Source organism: Podarcis liolepis, assembly GCF_965112155.1.
Source record: "Podarcis liolepis genome assembly, chromosome: 1".
Taxonomy (NCBI): domain Eukaryota; kingdom Metazoa; phylum Chordata; class Lepidosauria; order Squamata; family Lacertidae; genus Podarcis; species Podarcis liolepis.
The window spans coordinates 83,410,634-83,432,055 of NC_139554.1; the positions used below are offsets into that span (position 1 = coordinate 83,410,634).

Genomic DNA, 21,422 nt, shown 5'->3' on the forward strand with positions numbered 1-21,422 from the left:
AAGTTTTCTGTAAAAAATAAATTGGATGACTATACCTGCTAGTTTTGTGTAAGGAGAGACTCTTTGTCTCTGACAGTGGTGTAATGGGCAGAAATCACCAGGTGAAGATTTGTTTGGTATGAAGATGCATAATGTTAAAAGCTTCAAACTTGTTGATTTCTTTCTCTTATGTTTGCTGTTAAAATCATAAAGCCCTTGTCCATAAAAAACAGGGTTTGGTATTAATGGGCACTGGTATAGATGACATTAAAAGCCAACGTAGATAAATTTGCATAGATCTTTGAAAGAAGATAGAAGAATGATAGAAGAATGACCATGATAGAAGAATGAAACCTCTATATTTGGAGTCAGTGTACTAAGTTTGGGGAATGTTTTTGGACTACAGCTCCCATCATTCCCGATCGTTGGCCATGGTGGCTTAGTCTGATGGAAATTATGTCCCACAATATACAGAGGGCGAGAGGTTCCCGACCCTAGCAATATACCTGTGTACATATACAATGAATTTCTCTTCCCACCATTGCTGATTAGTCAGGGTTGGAATGCAGGGCCCTGGCTTTCTAAGGGTGCTAATTCAGGTGGGACCAACTGGCTGGCTTTGAAAAAGGGAAGCAGGGGCACACCTGGTCGTTGCAGCTGACAGTTGTGTGTTTTTCTTAGGTTTCCTGCTGTTCCGAGACTTCTGCTTAAACCAGGTGGAGGAAGCCAAACCACTGGTGGAATTCTATGAAGAGGTGAGGCCCTGATTGTGCGTTGAGGGTGGTGGGAGAAAATGCTCTATTTCCTTCCGTGCCGTCAAACCACAGTTTCCTTCCTTGGCCTGGCACACAGACTCCCCTCTGACATTGGTTCCCAAACTTGTCTTGAGCTGAGGAGTTGACTTTTCAAAGACCTGTTCAGAGGCCCCTTCAGGCCTTTTGACCCTCCTCTCAAAAAGCATATCTGAATTCTTGTTCATGGCAGCATGACTGGAAGTGGTCAGGGGGAAAGGAGCCGGGGGGGGTGTGTGACAGAAGGCAAGGCTACTGCATCTCCTGTTTCAGGTTGGAAAACAAATACATGGAATCCCTGCGTTGCCTCTTCGGGGCAGAGTGTGGTAGTTTCATTTTGCCAGGGGTGGGATGGGGTGCGGTGGGTATCTGGGGAACTTAGAAGCTTAAAAATGGGCAAAATATTTTATTAGAGAAGGCAAGACCCAGAAAGTTTTGCTGTTCTTTATGCTTTCTTATAGTATTATCCCTTTTATGTGTATGGTTTATGTCGTTTGCCTTCTCATAATTTAAAATAAAACTAGATTTAAAGGAGAACAATAATAATACAGTGGTGCCTCGCAAGACGAAATTAATCCGTTCCGCGAGTCTCTTCGTCTAGCGGTTTTTTTATCTTGCGAAACAACCCTATTAGCGGCTTAGTGGATTAGCGCTATTAGCGGATTAGCAGCTATTAAAGGCTTAGAGGCTATTAAAGGCTTAGCGGCTTAGAAAAAGGGGGGGAGCGGGAAAAAATCGGAACACTCGCAAGACGTTTTCGTCTTGCAAAGCAAGCCCATAGGGAAAATCGTCTTGCAAAGCAGCTCAAAAACGGAAAACCCTTTCGTCTAGCGGGTTTTCCGTCTTGCGAGGCATTCATCTTGCGGGGCACCACTGTAAGGAGGAAAAGAAAAATGCTTGCTGTGAGATTTCAGCGCACTGCTCTCCCTGTATCTCAGAGGTCGCCCACAGGGTGCCCTCCAGATTTAGTTGGGCTCCAACTCCTATCCGCCTCAGCCAGCATGGCCAATGGGCAGAGATAATGGGAGTTGTAGTCCAGCAGCTTCGGGGGGGGGGGGGCTACAGGTTCCCCAGCTCAGGTGTAAGCTCAGCTTTTGTCTCTTTGACCTTGCATATGCATTCTGTGGCACATTTTGTCAGCTGCCACCCAGCCCCTGTGGAAAATAATTAAGGTGGCAACAAGAGACTGCAAGCGCTCTCTCCAAGCACAGCCATTATTTGAGTTATTTGGGTGCAAAACATGGTCCATGTCGACCATGTGTCTGTGTATGCCTTCTGAAGGGCCTTACAGAGTCTGTAGTCGGTGGGTAGGTTGCTGAGCCTTGTTACCTCTCCCCTTGCCCCATTCTTCATAGATCAAAAAGTATGAGAAGATGGACTCCGAAGAGGATCGAGCTATTAAGAGCCGCCAGATCTTTGACACATACATCATGAAGGAACTGCTGTCCTGTTCTCACGTGAGTGGCCCGAATGCTTGCTGTCACATGAGAGAGTCTGAAAAAACCCCTTGGCAAGAAGCATCATGTTTGCTTTGCAATCCCATTGATCAAGATTCTTTAAAAGATAATACTCCTCACAATGGGAGGAGCCAGACTCCCAGCATTGTCCATTGTCTCGCAGGCTGTGTACTCTCCCTGTCTCAATAAATGTCACATACAACTCCCTTAGAACTACCCACCCCAGCTCTTAATCTCCTTTTCACGACCTCGCTTTCCTCTACCATGCATGGGAAATGGCTCTTTCCTGTTCTGGGATGACCTTCCCATTAATGAATTGTAGGCAGCCGCTTAAGGCACCACCTTGTGAACTGCACCAGCGCCTTTGCTTCTCCCATTACAGTGGCAGCAAACAAACCATGGATTCTTCCACCATTAACCGTGGTTTCCCGTTTTATCGGAACCAGGAGACCATAGTTAACAGCTTCAGAACAAGCTAGCATATCAAGCCAGTTTCAAAACATGGTTTTATATGGGGGGAAGGAGATCACACTTCAGGCCAAGGGCCACATTGTGGGTAGCCTTCCAGGGGCCATATGCCAGTTGGTGGGCAGGGCCAGAGGTAAAATGTGGGCAGACTAGATGGCCCTTGGGGGTCTCTTCCAACTCAATAATTCTATTATTCTAGGTTGCTGGGGAACAATGGGTTTAGTGGGAAGTAGGGGCAGTGCATGTGAGCCTTTCAGTATAGCAGGAGGGAGGTCTTCAGGAAGTCCCAGCGGGACATGATGAGAGATGAAACCAAGAAGCCACACTTATTGGTGTAAAGTGCTGGGCCAACTATTGACAGTTTTTGAGGTAACCTGACACTTTTCAAGTTGTGCGAAGAGCAGGCAAACACTGATGCCCCCAGTGCCGCGTGTCAAACTGCGAAGAGGAGTGATTCAAAATGAGAACGAAAATGTCCTTCATTAAGTGATGCTCGGAAACCAAGAAAGTTAACAAAACGTATAAATGGAACAATTTTATTCTGAATGGCCGACAGTCATAATTGTACTGTGTCGGTGGTTCCCACAGACGGCTTCAAAATCGCTGAGAGTCCTGGCACAACACTTTTTTTTGTCAATTGTAGCAACTGTCATGCTAGATGCTGTATGATTTTTTTAATTGCACTTTTATTGCTGCTTTTATTTCTTGCTTTGTATTTTGCTCTAGCATTCCATTAACATGGTCAGATAAAGACATGAAAGAATGGCAACAGGTTATTAATTAATTTATCTGACACAATAAAAAAATCCACAGCTGAGTGCTGTGGCAGCGTACAGACAGGGGTTCCGGCTGCCCTGTTTCAGTTGCCTCCTCCCCCTCCCACGTCAGGATTTTCCTGCTCACCTTCATTCCCACGTTTTGACTGTCTCTTTCTCTTTTTTTGCTGCTTCCTCTTCCTCTCACTCTTGTCTTTCATGCTGCTAATCCTCTCTACTCCTTTCAAGTGCCTTCTCCTCCCATCACTTAAGCTCCTTCCCACTCAACTTTTGGTTGGACCACCAGTTCCTCAGAAGGATGGAGCAGCTGCTGAGCCCGCCTTTCACAGCTGCCACGCCCGCCATTCCTTGGACTACCTGTTCAAAGCTTGCTGACCATGGTGGTCTACAGACCGCAGTTTGGGAACCTTTGTCTGTGTGTTTACTGGTAGTTTGAATTGCTTCTTGTTGTTAAAACAGGGGACTTTTTTAAAAAAAAAAACACCTGATAGGTGAAAAGTGTTTGCCAAGCCCAAGAGCAACAGGCTTGTGCATCGGACAAAGGAGATAATTTATTCTGTTTTCCTGACATTTCCATAATTGTTTTATTTCTGCATTGTATTTCTGCCTTCAAGTGACGTAAACGAGCAAGTAACATGGAAATGAGTGCCGGACTTGTGCTATATTCCGCTATATTTCTAGAAGCAGCTAGCTAGGGAAATGCTGGGAAAGTGGAATACAGTGATATCTTGGTTTACGAACTTAATCCGTTCCGGAAGTCCGTTCTTAAACGAAAGCATTCTTAAACCAAGGCGTGCTTTCCCATAGCAGCGGGGGATTCAATTTACAAACGGAACACACTTAGCAGGAAGCGAAACATGTTCTTATTCCAAGGCAAAGTTCACAAACCAGAACACCTACTTGCGGGTTTGCAGCGGTCTTAACCCAAGTCGTTCATAAACTAAGCTGGTCTTAAATCAAGGTACCACTGTAAACTGCTGTGTGAATGCAGCCAGTGCCTCTCTTTAACATGTCCAAGATTTGCTAGCCCTATTCCTGACCCAGCTTGTAAGCCTTCCCCAAGCTTTGTGCCCCAGTCCTGTTGATTTCCTTGTCACTGGGCTTCTTCAGTGGTCTCAGCATTAGAGCTGGAAGTCAGCCCAAGCTTTGTGTCCCGGGCAGGCACTATATCTTGATGGAATGTCTCTTTGGACAGCGATGCATCTGGACTCATTGTCTTTTTCTTGTGTCCTCTCACAGCCCTTCTCCAAGACTGCCACAGAATATGTGCAGAGCCGCCTCAGCAAGAAGCAAGTGCCGCCTGACCTGTTCCAGGTAAATCCCTCCCCATCGACTAGACCCTTGGGCTCATCCAATCTCGAATCTCATTTGCCCCAAGACTGGATGCACTTGCATCGGTAGACAGGGGCTGATGGAGCATGAACTCTGGCCCATTGCAACCAATTTCTTCTTAGCCTGTACAAGTGTCCCGACAGCAGGGGGGGGACACCTCTTTTCCTATAACATTGCCAAACCCAAAGAAATGCAAACTCCATTTCCTTACAGCACTTGCTGTTGAGAATCTTATGGGGATTTCCACATCACTGAGTCCCGCAGGGGCCATGCGGATGAGAACGGGGACCAGTGGGTGGAAAGCTTTAATGGGTAGGTTTTCGGCATTCATTCCTCTCTGCCCACTCTTCTGCCAGCCATACATTGAGGAGATCTGCGAGTGTCTGCGTGGGACTATCTTCCAGAGGTTCATTGAGAGGTGAGTGCTGAGGACTACAGGCTGTCCACAAGCAGAACCTGCAGCACCATGTTGCAGCATGGTATGCTCCTGTTTAAGGGGCCAGCCACACCTTTTCCAATACACTCCATTCCATTCCCCTTCCCCCTTGTGCATGGCGAAACTTGAAAGAAGACGGGACAGTGCCTTTGAAGTTTGCAGATTTTCTTGGAAGTAAGCCCCTTTGAGCACCATGGAACTTCCTTCTGAGCAAAAATGCCTAGAATCAAGTGAAGCAGGAGCGAGTTCTGTAGATGGAAAGAAGGCTCACTTCTGAGTTATGCCTGTGTAGGGTTGACTTGAAGGCAGGATGGAAGTTATATGTATGTGAATGTTCCCTGTATTTTCCCTTTCCCCTCCCTACACCCAGGGCTTCCTTCCCATAATACTGGGGTATAGGAGTCTCTGTTAAGGGGGCGGGGGGGTTTTATTAGACTTGGAAGAGTTCTGGCACAGGGATTTGAGGAGGGGTCCTTTGAAAGTGGTGATACCCAGGGTTTGTGTTCCAGGGCCTGTGTGTTCTTTCTCTCATTTCTTCTCCCGTCTGTTCTGTTTTAGTGACAAGTTCACACGCTTCTCCCAGTGGAAGAATGTGGAGCTCAACATCCATGTGAGTGCCTGAGGAGGGAGGGCATTCCTGAGAGCTGCGGCGATAAAAAAAGAGCTGTCAAAAGACACTAAGCATGGACCTGCCTGCAGCCCACATTGTTGCAGAATGGCAAAGTGTATAGGATTTGCAAAGTTGCTGGTCGTGTAGTTGGTGGGAGGTTGGTGGTGTGTGGGGGACTAATCCCTGCCTCAGGAAGTTCACCGATTTAGTAGCTTCAGGGAAAACCAGGATTACGATCGTCTTCACTGGGTAAATGAGATGGGAGAATTTGAGGGGTTTTTTGTCCATCATGAGAGCTTGAGAAGCAAGCCCGGTTTTGGCTCCCCAATAATCCGAGAGCAACTACCCCTATCATGGGATCCTCTGTACAATTCCCATCAGCCTCAGCCGGCACAGCCCCATCTGGAGAACCTCAGGCTGGGGAAAGCTTTCCTAGTGCTACCCACATGTGACACAAAATAACCTTGGATCATAATTTGAAAGCAGGATATGAGGAAAGGTCACTGTGGGTGAGAGGAGTGCCTGTGGAAGGCTATTCCTTTCTATGATGGGTAGACCCAGACTCCTGAAAGGGTAAAGGTGTTGCCAGCAACATGTTAACACTCTTGGTCTTGTTCTCCTCCCCCCCCCCATCATGTTTGTTCATGCTCTCTGCCTTGTGGGACCCAGCTGACCATGAATGACTTCAGCGTCCACCGGATCATCGGGCGTGGCGGCTTTGGCGAGGTCTACGGCTGCCGGAAAGCAGACACGGGCAAAATGTAACGTTTCAAGTTTGGTTTGTCAAATTGGTATTCCAACAATTATCTGGGAGCCCAAGGTTGGTTAAGGAGACAGAGGGGGTTGCCATGTGGCCTTTGGCCACTGTCTTTTAGCCTAGCTTTGCTCCACATCATTGCTATGAAGCTATATGAAGTATTTACACATGGAAATGAAAAATGATATTATCCATCATTCTCTTTTGGTTTGTAATGGCCATGTTGGTCCTGGAGAACCAGGATGGTACCCTCTGATATCTCAGCTCCCAGCCAGCCCTGCTGCTCCCTGTAACCAGCATAAGTAGGCTTCTACTCACTGTCTGAGCCTCAAATGCAAACATAGCTTCCCAAGGGCCTTTCCCCAACTTGACTTTATTTTCTGGGGTACCAGATTGGTGCCTGCGCTAAACTCAGATTCTTCCAATGCACGTATGAAATGTTAGGAAACACAGTTTCTGCCTTCGTAGAGTCAGTGTCTCAGATTTTATTCTTTATTTACTGAGGTTTTGAGGTAGCTAACAGCAAAATGGAGCAAAGCCATTGAGTGTCATCTTAAAACAATATAATGAAAACAGCAGCAGCATTCATAAAGCAAAACTAGCACCCAGTCAAACAAGAGGGGAAGCAGATATCATTAAAAAGTGGGTCAGATACAATAAGGACGGGTTTAATCCAGGTGTTTATTGCTTAGGGGGTGGCAGGTTCAGAGAATCATAGGGCTAGATCCAGAGTAAGTCAATTACATTGAAGCCCCATTGACATAAATGTGAAAAAATTAGTCATGACTTAGGGCTCATCCAGACTTCGCTTGTCCCGCTGCTTTCACCCAGGAAAACCTGATCTTATTTCTGAATTGGAGCAAACGCCAAAAAACCTGGATGAATCAGGTTTTCTGCGGATTAATACTTGCTCCAATTCAGTGCTAAAGAACCAAGTTTTCCTGGGCAAATGGAAAATTGCTCAGACCTGTGCTTTATAGGCAGGGAAGTGTGGACAAGCCCTGGGTGAAGTCCCACTGAATCCAATGGGAACTGGGCTTGTCTGTCTTATTCTGGATCCAACCCATCAAATGTTAGTGTTGAAAAGAGGCCATCTCATCAAGGTCCCCAGCTCAACCCAAGAACCTTACAATTCAGAATCTACTAACTGGCATACTTGGCAGTTCAGCCTTTGTTTCAATACCCCAAGTGCAGGAGAGTCCACCCACCCCTGTCCCCCACAAAGGAAGGCTCTTCTCATATAGGGGGAGCACAGTGAACATTAGCAGACATCCCAGGGACATCTGTGGTAAATCTCCTCTGTGGGAAACCAAAGAAGTGTTGGGGGGAGTTTAGTCATAGCAGGTGACTCAGGACTCAGATGGGGGTCGTGATGGGTGTAATTAAGGAAGTGCCAAGTGGAATGAGTTTGGTAGGTTTCCACAAAGGAGGCGCACAGGCTGTTCTGCGTGCAGGGATATCGGCAGGGGCGATTCCCTGGGAAGCAGCAAGACCTGGCGAGAGCAACACCGCAGGGTTGCAGCCTCTTCTTTCTCCTTTTGCAGGTATGCCATGAAATGTCTGGATAAGAAGCGCATTAAGATGAAGCAGGGGGAGACATTGGCCCTGAACGAGCGCATCATGCTCTCGCTTGTCAGCACTGGGGTGAGTCTGGCTACATTGAGCAGTTGGGGGTTGGGAGGCAGAGAGTAGGCAAGACCCGGAGTCTGCCCAGTCCAACAGGGAGGGGAAAGAGATCTGTCAAGTGGGCAGATGCGAATGCTTGGGCTCCTGTATTGTGCTTGCAATCAAAGCTATGATAATGCCGGTATAGACATGGCAGGTATTTTGAAGCACACACTGGTAATTAAAGGCAGGGGGGAGGGATGACAGTGATGAAGTGTGCTGGAGGTGGCATTGAGCATGTGGCTGGGAGTGTGATGCCTGCAGTAAACTAGCAGCAGGGCTGGGATGTGTGTAGGCAGCGCAGCGAATTATTATGCGCACAGAAGGGGAGGGGAGGCAGTTCAATGTGCGCAACGGCAGGAGGAGGGCAAGAGGGGAAGAGAGAGGGGCAGGGCGGGGGCTCCGTGCGCAAGGGGCATGGGGGACGACGGGAGACCACCATAGGGGTTTGTGACAAGTTTGCGTGGGTGGGGGAGGTGGGGCAAAGGAGCCGACAGGCGACGTGACGGCTGTGTAGGAGTCGGTGCAAAACCCACGGCAGAAAATGGGGGGCGGGAGCGAGGGGTTAATGGAAGAGCTGGCAGAGGGAAGGAGGCAGTGGTGATGTGTGAGGCAAGAGGCCGAGGGCCCTGTTGAGCAATCAGTTCCCCCACGGTTATCAGATGCAAGCGTGCTCCTGTGTGTAGGGGAACTGTGGTAGGAAGCATGCATGTGCGAGGCATGATTCTGAGAGCGCATAAGGGAAACGTGGAGCTTTCAGGAAGGCCTGTGGATTCCGGGTGTGAGCAGAACGTAGAGCGAGGGAACTCGTTCACGCACATGTGCATGCAGACTTGGTGATTCATTTATGTATTTTCCCCCCTCTCTTTTTTCCCTGCTGTGACTTGGTTCCTCGTGTCTCTGCCAGGATTGCCCCTTCATCGTGTGCATGTCGTATGCCTTCCAAACACCTGACAAGCTCAGCTTCATCCTGGACCTCATGAATGGTGAGAGCCAGAACCCAGCCTGTAGAGAGCCTCTGCCTCCCCCCCCTCCCCTCCCCTCACATGCTTCTCTAAGGGATCCACACACAGAGGCGTCCCTGCCTCACCACTACTCCCCTCTGCCGATACTCAGGTTGTGTGCCTCACATGGCTGTCTGCTCCGTTTCCTGCAGGGGGTGACCTACATTACCACCTCTCCCAGCATGGGGTCTTCTCCGAGGCAGAGATGCGCTTCTACGCAGCAGAGATCATCCTGGGGCTGGAACACATGCACAACCGCTTCGTGGTGTATCGCGACCTCAAGGTGAGCACACGCCCCCCCCCCCGAGTGCTGCATCGTTCAACATCCTTTATCTAGATGTTTGTATGTCGCCTGCCAGGGCTATGCAGCCCTTTTGAGGCCATGGGTGTCGTCGAACAATTAATTAATTAATTGCAGCATTTATTCCCTGCCTTCCCTCCAAGGAGCTCTAGGGGGCTTACATGCTTCCTCCCCCCACCCCCCGCTCCCCATTTTACCCTCGCAGCAACCCTGTGAGGTAGGAAAGAGAGAGAGAGACTGACTGGGCCAAGGTCACCCAGCAAGCTTCATGGCTGTGTGGGTTGGGATTTGAACTCCCCCCTCCCCCCCCCCCACCTTTTGACAACTATGCCAAGCCAAGCTACACCAGGTTAAAAGAATAAAATTCAAAGAAGTCTAAAAACCTGGCTTTAAAATGGAGAGAGAAAAACCTCACCATAGGCTTCTCTTTCCACAAAGAGAGGCAATTTCTGCCTTCAGCGTGGGGTCCCTCGGTGTTGCGCCCGCACCCACTGAAAAGAGAGTTCTCTAGTGCACTCTGACTTCGTGGCAACTGCCTCTTACCCAGAGCTGTGCTTCCTCCTCCTCCGCCTTAGAAGCCAGTGCTGTGTGCCATGAGTCGTTCAGGGTGGCAGCATTCCTCACTGGGGAATATCGGGATCTCAAGTTCTAACATCTATTTCAGAAAATGTGAGGCTTGAAAGTGTTTTTTATTTTACTGAAGGAGATTGTTGCCTTGATGGAAGTGCACTCCCACTCAAAATGCCTTGGGATTTGGTACTGCGGGTTATCAAAGCTACTTTTGACAACCCACTCGTCACCGTTGCAGGGCGGGATCTTGCGAGGTTGCTTGTCTTTTCCGTATCATGACCTCACTATGCCGCTCTTCAAAATTAAGCATACCCGCTGCATGAATCGCTCCCTCTGTTTCATTGGTGTTGCTGCAGAGGCCCAGGCCAAAGGATGGAGGAGGAGGGTTTATTTTCTCCCCTACTTTCCCCAGCAAATCCTCTCTTTCCCCTAGCTGCCATTCATTCCTGCTCTTGTTCCCCCTGCAGCCAGCCAACATCTTGCTAGATGAGTTTGGCCATGTGCGCATCTCGGATCTGGGGCTCGCCTGTGATTTCTCCAAGAAGAAGCCTCATGCCAGCGTGTGAGTATCAGACAGGAATCTAATCCTCGGCCAGCAGCTCCGTTCTCTGTATCTGGACCTAAAACTGCTCCCGTCCAAGGGTCTTGATAAATGTCAGAACACCTTTTCCCCTTCTCCCTCAGCTGCAGGGTGAGCTACTGGAAGTTCCTCCACTGCTGCTTCGTCTAGCTTTTTATAGGTGTTAATTCCTATATTATCTGGGGATCACAATATCACTTGTTCAACGTCCACTCATTGGGACATTTGCCCTAAGGCCTCTGTCCAGTAATGGAGACCCAAAATATGGACCACAAAACTGGAACCTACAGATTACAGGCCTCAGATTCCGGTAGTGGATTCATCTGCGAAGGGGCTTTCTGATTCTGGGGTGTGTGAGATAGAACGAGCTAGTTCAGTCCCAATGCCCAGCTTGCACAGGAGCGAATGTCTTTATGTGATCACTTGTTCTTGGGAGATGCCGGTGTTGCAAGGAAAATGGCCCCCCTCTAACTTTTTCTGCTTGGAACCATTCGTATTTTGTGGGGAGGCAATTCCTACAGGCCACAACTGTGGTTTAAAGGGGCATTGTAAGGAGGAATTAGTACCTGCCTCCATTTGCAAGCACATGCGTACCCAGATTCATAAGCGAATGCTTCTCCCACGTGAATGTGTGCATTTCGTAAGTGTACATAGATCTATTTGCCACTGGCCTGGGTGTTTATCTTTCCTGGGTGTTTATTTTTCGAAAAGGATTCCTTACCCATTGACCTGTCCCTGCTGAGCCGCCCCCCCCCCCCTCCCGACAGGTGCTGTGCTGTCTTTTGTAACTCTCAGTTTCCCTCCACCCCTGCAGTGGCACACATGGGTACATGGCGCCAGAGGTGCTGCAGAAGGGCGTTGCCTATGACAGCAGTGCTGACTGGTTCTCTCTAGGCTGCATGCTCTTCAAACTACTGAGGGGGTAAGTGGGGGAGAGCCAAGGTGGAGAAGAGTTTGCAGGGATGGGGATGGGAAGGAGGTCTAGCTGGCAGAGGGAGCCGTGGTTGAATTCAGAGGGTGCTGGGTTGGATTGATTGCAATGGGAATGGCAAGAATTGGGGAAAAAACGCCCTGAGATCTACAGGTATTGGGCGCTATACAAATTTAATTAATTAATTATAATAATAATAATAATAAAGAAGTGTTAGGGGGTGCCTGTGAGGCCTGAGTCTCCTTCTGATGCTCTCCTGGCTCTTCTTCTCAGGCATAGCCCCTTTCGGCAACACAAGACTAAAGACAAGCATGAGATCGACCGCATGACGCTCACTATGGTAAGGAAATGTTGTCAAGCTCAGTCAGGGATCAGCCTGGATCCCAAAGCTTCCAGGTGCTGAATTGTTCGCCTCTTGCCCTTCAGGTCTCCGAAATTTCAGATCTTCCCTTTGCCAGTCATCAGAGTTATGCCCACGCTTTGCAGAGCCTGGCTGACCTATACTACATGTCAACTTGCCAGTTTCATGTGGACTTAGTACATATTCCCAAATAGATTCAGCATTTTGACGTGAGGTTTTTCCTGTGCTGAACCCCCATTATTCTTCCTCAAAGTCAAATATCCCTACACTTCAGATCGGGTCCATCTCCGTGAGTTCCAGCACCCTCTGTTTGGTTAGCTGGGTGGCTCAGTGTGCGCATTTGTGTGAGGGAAGGAGGGAAATGGGTACGCAGAATTAAATTTCCCACTATTACTGTAAGTTATGCTACTGCCTGAAGAACATGAATAGATCGGGGACCTTCTATTTTTAGCACCGCACAGACAAATCACAAAGAAATTCCCTTCCCTAGAGAACGTGCAGAGACTGTAAGCAGATGCAGTTTGGTTGAACTCAACAATTACGGTTTGGCAAGGCAAGCAGCACAACTCTTGCCAAGGTGTCAGGCTGCTAAGCAGTGTCAGGCAAAGGTGCCATTAGAAATTTCTGGGCTGGGCATAAAAATGCTTTGTGCCAGTCCAGGGTGCGGCTGTCGGGAAAAGGCCCTACCTCCATGCCTTTGGTGTACAGCTGTGGCGTAGCTGCAACTATTTGCTGTTGAGGTTAATTCAGGGCATGACTTATACAAAGTGTGTGGCAGGGGTGGGGTTCCCTCTTCATTTAGCAAAAGTTTATGGGTGGTTCTGAGGACTGCTGCTGCAGCTGCTGTTTCTAGAAAGTCCTAGATTTCGATTCTTCTTCCAGCAGAGCTCATGTGTATCACCCTAGATTTCCGTGAGGGTGTAGGATCCCTCCCACAGCCCTTTTTGCACACACTAGAACTGGGTAATGCCGACAGCGAGGGGAAGAGGGAGACAATACTGATCATCATGACAGACTCGGGTTTCGATGCATCAGCTGCCTAACTGTTTGACAGGCTTTTTGAGGCCTCATGGTGAGATGAGAGGGAGCTGAATGGGGTTTAAGGTGCATAAGAGGCAGCTTTGGATGTTTGCAATAGCCAAGCCACTTTTATCGTGCAAGGCAAGTTGTGGAGAAATTGTGCTTGTGGGCAAACTTAAAATAGGTGGGCAATTAAGATAGCTATTTTCAGATCCGTGCTTGCAGTGGTGGAGGAAGGGGGCGCAGGGAATGCGGTTCGCCCTGGGTGTCATCGGGGTGTGTGTGACAAAACAGGTTTTTTAAAATTTGGGCTCATGAAACTTTTTAGGAGTGACGTGGTGGCTTAGGCGCCTGCAGGTTCTGCTCTGCGTGAAACGGCAGTGTGGGACTTGCCTCTGCCTACTGCCTTTCCCTCAGCCGCCCTACAGCTGAGGGGGAGGTGGTGGAGAGGTTCCAAGCGTTGGAGATGCTTGTCCTTCCTCCGGCTGCAGAACACGCCCCCACACCAGGCACCCGAGCAGCTAGCTATGCCGCTGTGTGTGTGTGTGTGTGTGTGTGTGTGTGTGTGTGTGAGAGAGAGAGAGAGAGAGAGAGAGAGAGAGAGAGAGAATGTTTCACAGTTGGGTTGGCATTTGATATTAAAACACCTTTTCTTCTGATGACAACTGAGGAGTCCTTTAGCCCACTGCCTGTCTCTCCTACACCTCTTGCCAGGAGTGTGATTCCGTTGCCACTGGATGAAAGTTGTCTTTCCTGAGGATTCTCTGTGGGCTCCAGGAATAGGATGGGCTTGTCCCTTCTGTCATAATGAATGAAATAAACCGACCCAATCGTTCTGCACAGCTTTGAGCCATGGGGACAGATTAGTGGGAGTAATGCCCCTAGATACCAAAGGACATTCTTCCTGTACAATAGGGATGAGGAAACTGTGGCACCTCCTCCCAATGTTGCTGGACTGCAGTTCCCATTATCCCTGAACATAGGCCATGCTGGCTGAGGCTGATGGGAGTTGGAGTCCAACAATATCCAGAGGGCCACAGGTTCTTAGACCCTGGCAGGATCTTTCTTACTCCAGATCCTTCCCATCCCCATTTCCATGATTAACACCCAGTGCCCTTTTAAAATGTGATGGGGAAGGGGTTGTTTTTGTAAACACTATGTATATTGTGATTTTATGTTGAAACCGCCCTGAGACCTGCGGGTGTAGGGCAGTGTGCAAATGTAAGAATTAATAATGAGAATAATTCTGCCCTTCTCGTTCCCACAGGCTGTGGAGCTCCCAGACTCCTTCTCACCTGAGCTGCGCTCTCTGCTGGAGGGGCTGCTGCAGAGAGATGTGAACCGTCGGCTGGGTTGTATGGGCCGCGGGTGAGTCTCCGGGGGGAACAGCTGAAGCGCCTGGATGGGCTGTAGGGCAGGGATGTTGGTGGGGAGTGAGATTCCTGTGGCCCTCCAGTTGTTGCTGGACTGGTTGGTCAGCAGTCAGGGGAAACTGTAGCCTAAGCGCATCTGGGAGGCCATTGGTTGGCTGAGGGGATTAAGTTGCCCAACCTTCTTATACAAAGAATGCTTTCAGAATTATCAGTGGAGTGGAGTTTTGTTGTTTGGAACTCAGCTAAGAATAGTTCTTAGCCGGGGAAATGGACAAGCATGCTATTTCCAGGTGCTCTGGTTGCCACAACAAGGGCAGGTTTAAAATACATATATATCACACTACAGGACCAAGAAGTGCCTTCCATTTTTAAAAAGTATTTATGGGACAGGCTTAACATCCTGCTGTTAGCTTAGCTTTCCCAGGCTCCCTGCTTGCCCTGTTCCTCAGGTTCAGATTGAAGCCACAATCTGATAACTCAAATTTAGATGACCTTGAAGCAGAGGATGTACTGCGGGAGCTAAGGAATGCTCCGGCAACGTTATTCCTTCGTCGGCAAGGCTCTGGGCTTTCTATGTAGTACCCTGTTCAGCGCAAGACCTAAGATAGGATCTGGAATTCAAAGAATCACAGAGTTTGCTTGCTTTAAAAAATCCAGTTTATGGCTTTTAATGGTTGCAGAGAAGCAATCTTGGACTAAATTGGCTGCTGTGTGCAAAATGTGCGCCTCATGTTACCCTGCACCCCAGCAGTCTGTCTCTTCCCCCTGCTGTCTTTTATTCTCCATTTTTTTCTGATTTTGTTAGCCTAGTTTTGATTTTTCTCAAAACATAAAATTTTCTATCACAACACTTTTCAGGTCTTTTCAGAGCTATGAATCGTTATTACTCACTTGCATATACAATATCTGTTGTAGGGAGAATGGCAGATGGGAGTCCCTGCCTAGGTACTTGCTGATTCACCCTTTCATAAAATAATAATGGAGCAAATTAAACAATCCTGCCCCAGAATAGGCTATTCTCAACTCTTGCGACGAATATATATAACCCAGATGTCGAGTTGCAGCTCGGCATCCAGAGAAAAATCAGTCTCACACCAAGATAGGTTCCGAATTATGGCTGCTCCTAGGGAAACATGGCAGCTCGTAGGGAAATATGGCTGCTCCTAGGGCTAATGCAGCACAGCTTTTATTGTGTGAAATGTGTGAAATAGAAAGATACAAAAAATACAAATCAAGCAATTTGTTCTAGCCAGCAGATAAAGACCTTGGTACTAGACCATGCGAGCGATCAGACCATACTACGTTAACCAATCATATGGGACAGCACGAGCTGTTCACGCGCTATTCATGCTCCAAGGATGCTTCTAGCTATGAGATCACCCTGTAACAATAAGAACTTTGCTCATGCTCTCATGTACAAGCAATCATTTTCCCACATGTCCTCTTTTCTTGTTTATATTGTTAGAGGAAAAAAGAGGGACCATTAGTACACTTCATTGCCTAAGCGTCTACACTTTGCAACATAAATTCCTCTTGTAACCCCTGTGGTGGGCCGTGGTCGGTACCACCATGCAGTGCATTGGGAAATCAAAGAGGGTATGCATTGAATGCAACAACACACCATGATGAAGCCAGCAATACATGCAATTACAATCAATAATATTTTTCTTAACCATAATCCATTAGGTAACCAAGAAGACAACCACTCCCATGGATCAAAACCTTCAGGTGGATTCAAAGGATTATGGGCTATCATTTGTTCCATATGATCAATAGTAGCAGAGATATTGGTCAATTGATCAGTTATATACATGCAGCAATGAGAATGAATTAAGGCACAAATTCCACCTTTAGAAGCAAGGATCACATCTAAAGCATAATGATGTTGAAGAACTACATTTCTTATTTCTGATATTTCTTTGTTAATCATTTTTAAAGCCAAAATGGTGGAATTAAACAAATTTTCTGTCCAGTTTGCCAATTTATGCAAATCACGGTAATTCATGGCTGCACCTAAAGAAGGCAGAAGAGACCTAGAGATGGCTGTCCCTGTTAAACTTATACGATTGTCCTTCATATTATTGCTAATCTTAAATGAAGCATTTACTGGAATGCTAGAATACCACCATCAAAAAAGCTTCAAAGCTTTGAGAAGCTTTTTAAAATCATTTTTCTCAGCAGCTAAAAGGGCACTAGCCAAGCATATTTTTTTCGCTTCAAGCATATTCCACTTGCTGTAACTAAAAAAGATTGCAACAAGGTCGAGAACAGAGCCCATTGTCTTCGCGGGCCATGTTAAAGAACCATATCGCAACTTTCATTCTGTCCGGGAACCATGCCAAAGCACAAAAATGAAACAACTGGAACACACTAAAATCCCTTCACCCCCTCCCTTGCCAAGAGTCCACAATAGTTCCAAGACAGCCCTCTGTACATGCTCAGGGGAACACATCATAGGGCAGGACTCCTGAGGGAGGAGAAAAAAAAAAGAAGAGATCTGGGGGGTAAAATCCAAGCGATGTCAATAAGGATGAGAATGGTAAATTAGTCCAATGGCCACTTCCAAGCAACCTGTGTGATATTTCATGGCTCGATTATTGGCATGTAAAAACCACATTCCAGAAAAAGTCACACAACCATTTCTGCAGATACAGGAGCCCATTTGCTGTAAATAAGTCTGATGTATTGCTCCTTGTACTGCTGAGTCAAAAGTCCAAGCCCAATGAAGCGTGATGATACAGATGGGATGGTCGCTATTAGAAGGCAGCAAAACTGTAATGATGTTTGGTGGTTGAAGTGGCTTCCCAGGGAAAAGGGGGGCCAATGCAGTAGGGATGAAGATGGCTTTTCAGCGTGCCAGGAAACACTGGAACAGCTGTGGAAGAGCCTCTTCCATTGCAGAGGTGATTGTGATCTTGTCCGCTGGATTCTTGTGTCCTTTAAGGGCAGAAAATAGTGGAGACAAAGTGGAAGTGGGCAGGTCCAAATAACTCTTTATCCAATTCAGCTGTCCAAGAATTTGTTGTAAATCCACCAGTTTAAGATCAGGAAACTGTAGTTGAGGCGTGACTGGAATGGCTGCAGATGCTGGCAGCTCATGTCCCAGGTACGCAATGGGTAAGGTCCGCTGGATTTTCTCCTTAGCCACTGTCAATCAAACAGGTTTTATCCTTAGCAGGATTTTGGGACACGGCGGAGGACAAGGCCATGGCTAGCAGGCCGTGGCTAGCAGTGCCCACTGACTGGCAGGCTTTAAGCATATCAGCAATGGCTATATTTGATGTTGCCATTAGAAGGCGCAGCGCTTGCTTAAAGTCCTCTTGATCAAACGCAAGCTGGCGTACAATCAGTTCTTGTGCTGCCAGGTCCTGAACTTGCCGCTTGAAGGTATTATACAAGCGATCGACAAATTGTCCATAGGGCTTTGCAGGACCCTGTCTAACGCTTCCCCATCGGCCATCACGCTCATTCCTGTCATCAGGGACAGAGGCCAGAGCCTCTTGGGCTGAGGCTGTGGTGGCTGCCCAATACATAGGATCAATGGCCAACTGTTGGGCAATAGGAAGAAAATTGCCTCCTCCCGTCAGCCCATCGAGAATATCGGTTTGAGTCAGCATGACGGGGGCTGGGGGTGCAGGAGCAATCACAGGAAAGTGATTTGGAGTATCAGAATCAAAAGGCAACAACGGAGCGGTGGTACAAAGAGTCTCTTCTTGGAGAGGAATAGTAGGAGCGGTGCCAAATGCCTTGGGCGGAGGAGGTGGAAGAGCGGGGGGTGCTGCAGAATTTGAAGAATGCAGGGGAGTGACAGGATGAGCCGGAGAGAGAATGTCCGGCGGTTTAGGAGGTAGGTTTGAGGCAGGCAAAGCGGGAACCGGGGGGGTGTTTGAAGAAGCTGTTCCAGCAGCCAGAAGAATGTTTGAGGGAGTTAAGCACGACATAGCTTTGTAGACGTTACCCCAGGCATGCAAAACCTTTACATCAATCTGCGGATGATTTTGAAAGAAGTGTCCAATTTTTTTCCAATCGTCTAACTCCCAGTTTCCGTCCTGGGGGAACCACGGACAGTGAGTGTCCAGGGCTTTTATAAGGGACTTAAGGTCAGCTTTCCGAACAGCAAGGTTGTTACTGGCCAAAAGGAATTTAAGGTCTTTAAAAAAATTTTTCTGTGGTGCAGAGAGAGATTTTCCCATGATTGCAAGAGTTGCAAAAAGAGCAGGGAGCACTTACCGAGGGATCCGTAGGAGGATGAGAGAGAGGCGCCTTTTGCCCTGTCCGGGCGGAGATAAGTGCTGATAAGTCCGTAACGTAGTCCAGAATCACATTCACACGGGAGCTCTCACCGGGGATCCACTACGTGGATGAACGACGCGTCTGCAGCCCTTGCGGGGCGAGGTGAGAGCTGAACGTTGTACACACGGGAGCACTCACCAGGGATCCACTACGTGGATGAACGACGTGTTGGTGAGTGCTGAATAATGAAAAACAGGCAGTCACACGGGAGCACTCACCAGGGATCCACTACGTGGATGAACGACGTGTAGGTGAGTGCTGAATAATGAAAAACAACGTGAAGTCCGAAGGCAGTCACACGGGGCACCAATTGTCGAGTTGCAGCTCGGCATCCAGAGAAAAATCAGTCTCACACCAAGATAGGTTCCGAATTATGGCTGCTCCTAGGGAAACATGGCAGCTCGTAGGGAAATATGGCTGCTCCTAGGGCTAATGCAGCACAGCTTTTATTGTGTGAAAATCAGAAAGATACAAGCCAAGTAAGGATACAAAAAATACAAGTCAAGCAATTTGTTCTAGCCAGCAGATAAAGACCTTGGTACTAGACCATGCGAGCGATCAGACCATACTACGTTAACCAATCATATGGGACAGCACGAGCTGTTCACGCGCTATTCATGCTCCAAGGATGCTTCTAGCTATGAGATCACCCTGTAACAATAAGAACTTTGCTCATGCTCTCATGTACAAGCAATCATTTTCCCACACCCAGAAACTGACGTGTCTCATGTAGGGACAAATCAGCTTTGTTTACATCCTGCATCTGATGAAGTCGGCTCTTTCCTATAAACGTTTGTGCTACGATGAGTCACTTAGCCTCTAAGGTGTGATGTGCAGACTTCGTGTTAACAGCGTTCTGTGGCTAGGCAATCCCAAATTCTGTGTCAACAAGAGCTGTGTTCTTTGACTTGTATATAAGAGGTTTGCACATTTTCCGAAGCTGCCCGCCCCTGAATCTCTGATCATCTTTCTCTAGGTTCTGAGTTTTTAGTAAGCATAGCTCACATACTTTCAAATATATATTCAAAGCCATAAGGACTACAGACTTGCCTGCCTTAAAAATGAGACCTGAACTTTTCAGAAAGCCAGATTCTGGCTTTCTGAGAAGTTCAGATCTGCCCTTCTTCTGAGCACCTGCAGAATTGCAGTATTTGCACAGCCCTACCTTTAAGTTGCTCCATGTCTCTCTTGTCCTTTTACAGATAGGTAGCCGTGTTGGTCTGCCATAGTCAAAATAAAAAAATTCCTTCCAGTAGCACCTTAAAGACCAACTAAGTTAGTTCTTGGTATGAGCTTTCGTGTGCATGCACATCTGAAGAAGTGTGCATGCACACGAAAGCTCATACCAAGAACTAACTTAGTTGGTCTTTAAGGTGCTACTGGAAGGATTTTTTTTCTCTTGTCCTTTGTTTGCTACAGAACAGCTCAGGGTTGTTGGGTTTTTTGGCGGAGGGCAAAGAAGGCACACCAGGCTGAGTTAATCTAGGTGGTAAAAGTCAAGAGCTGCAGATGTGGTTAGGCCAAGCTAAATCCTGCTGTCCTTTTAAACAAAACAAGTTTTCCTTCAAAGGAAATTGCTCAGCTGTTAGATGAACACAAAGGCAGCATTCCAGTTCTGTGTGGCTGTTCATGACGAAGCTGCTGTTCCCAAGCTATTCTCTAGCCCCTAACTCAGGTAGCTGACAAGAGATAGTAATGAACAGCACCCAGCCTCCCTCCCCATTGACCAAAGGGTGTAATAGTTCATACCGTCTGGTGGACACTGCATTGGCTACCCCTGCCCTAGCTATTCAGTGCTCAAAGGGAGGAGGGAACTCTATGTAATCTGCAACCGTCTTTCCAACAGGGCGCTTGAGGTGAAGGAGAGTCCCTTCTTCCAGGGTCTAGACTGGCAGATGGTTTTCCTCCAAAAGGTGAGCAGGGCAGTTGGGAAGACAGTGGAGTTGCTGGGGATAAAGACTCTGCTTGGTCATCATGAATCATAGAGTTGGAAGGGACCCCAGGGGTCATCTAGTCCAACACCCTGCAATACAGGAATCACCACTAAAGCATCCATGACAGATAGCCACCCAACCTCTGCTTAAAAACTTCCAATGAAGGAGAGTCCACAACCTCCCATGAGAGTCTGTTCCACTGCTGAACAGCTCTTACTGTCATAAAGCTCTTCCTGAAGTTTAGTCGGCGTCTCCTTTCTTGTAACTGAATCCACTGGTTCAGGACCTAGTCTTGAGAACAGTAGAGAACAAGCTTGTTCCCTCTTCAGTGTGACAGCCCTTTAGGTAGTTGAAAATGGCCATCAGGGAAGGAAGGAATTGTAAGGGATAAGCGGCTCTCCTCTGCTCCTTGGTTGACTTTCCCCCCATCATGTCTTCACAGTATCCGCCCCCCTTGATCCCACCACGCGGGGAGGTGAATGCAGCTGATGCTTTTGACATTGGCTCCTTTGATGAAGAGGACACCAAAGGCATCAAGGTATGTGGGGGGGGGCAGCCCTTAACCTACTCTCTGCTAGGGCAGCTGCAGCTTCCTCCTCTGCTCTTTGGTTTGAACATACCTCTACTTTAATTAATTAATTAATTAATTAATTAATAATAAATGCATCTCCCATTTTTCTTCCAAACGTGGCACTCAGAGCAGGTTTGATTACAAATACACGGTGTGGGCTTCAGCAGCAAAGTGGAAGCAGCAGCGCTAATGGGTGGAACTGCACTGTAGGCT

General features: G+C 47.8%; 1 protein-coding gene across 2 annotated transcripts in view; it reads left to right on the forward strand.

Annotated features, from left to right (window-relative positions):
* Window positions 1-21,422, forward strand: part of GRK2 (G protein-coupled receptor kinase 2) — a 43,143-nt gene that overhangs the window by 13,488 nt on the left and 8,233 nt on the right. For both annotated transcript variants that reach the window (XM_083513877.1, XM_083513878.1), the window contains exons 3-17: window positions 661-734; window positions 2,126-2,227; window positions 4,711-4,785; window positions 5,160-5,221; window positions 5,798-5,849; window positions 6,519-6,610; window positions 8,151-8,250; window positions 9,179-9,257; window positions 9,428-9,558; window positions 10,614-10,708; window positions 11,541-11,648; window positions 11,931-11,997; window positions 14,306-14,406; window positions 20,551-20,617; window positions 21,081-21,176. In XM_083513877.1, the coding sequence (XP_083370003.1) occupies window positions 661-734; window positions 2,126-2,227; window positions 4,711-4,785; window positions 5,160-5,221; window positions 5,798-5,849; window positions 6,519-6,610; window positions 8,151-8,250; window positions 9,179-9,257; window positions 9,428-9,558; window positions 10,614-10,708; window positions 11,541-11,648; window positions 11,931-11,997; window positions 14,306-14,406; window positions 20,551-20,617; window positions 21,081-21,176 (1,301 nt within the window). The remainder of the gene's footprint in view (window positions 1-660; window positions 735-2,125; window positions 2,228-4,710; window positions 4,786-5,159; window positions 5,222-5,797; window positions 5,850-6,518; window positions 6,611-8,150; window positions 8,251-9,178; window positions 9,258-9,427; window positions 9,559-10,613; window positions 10,709-11,540; window positions 11,649-11,930; window positions 11,998-14,305; window positions 14,407-20,550; window positions 20,618-21,080; window positions 21,177-21,422) is intronic.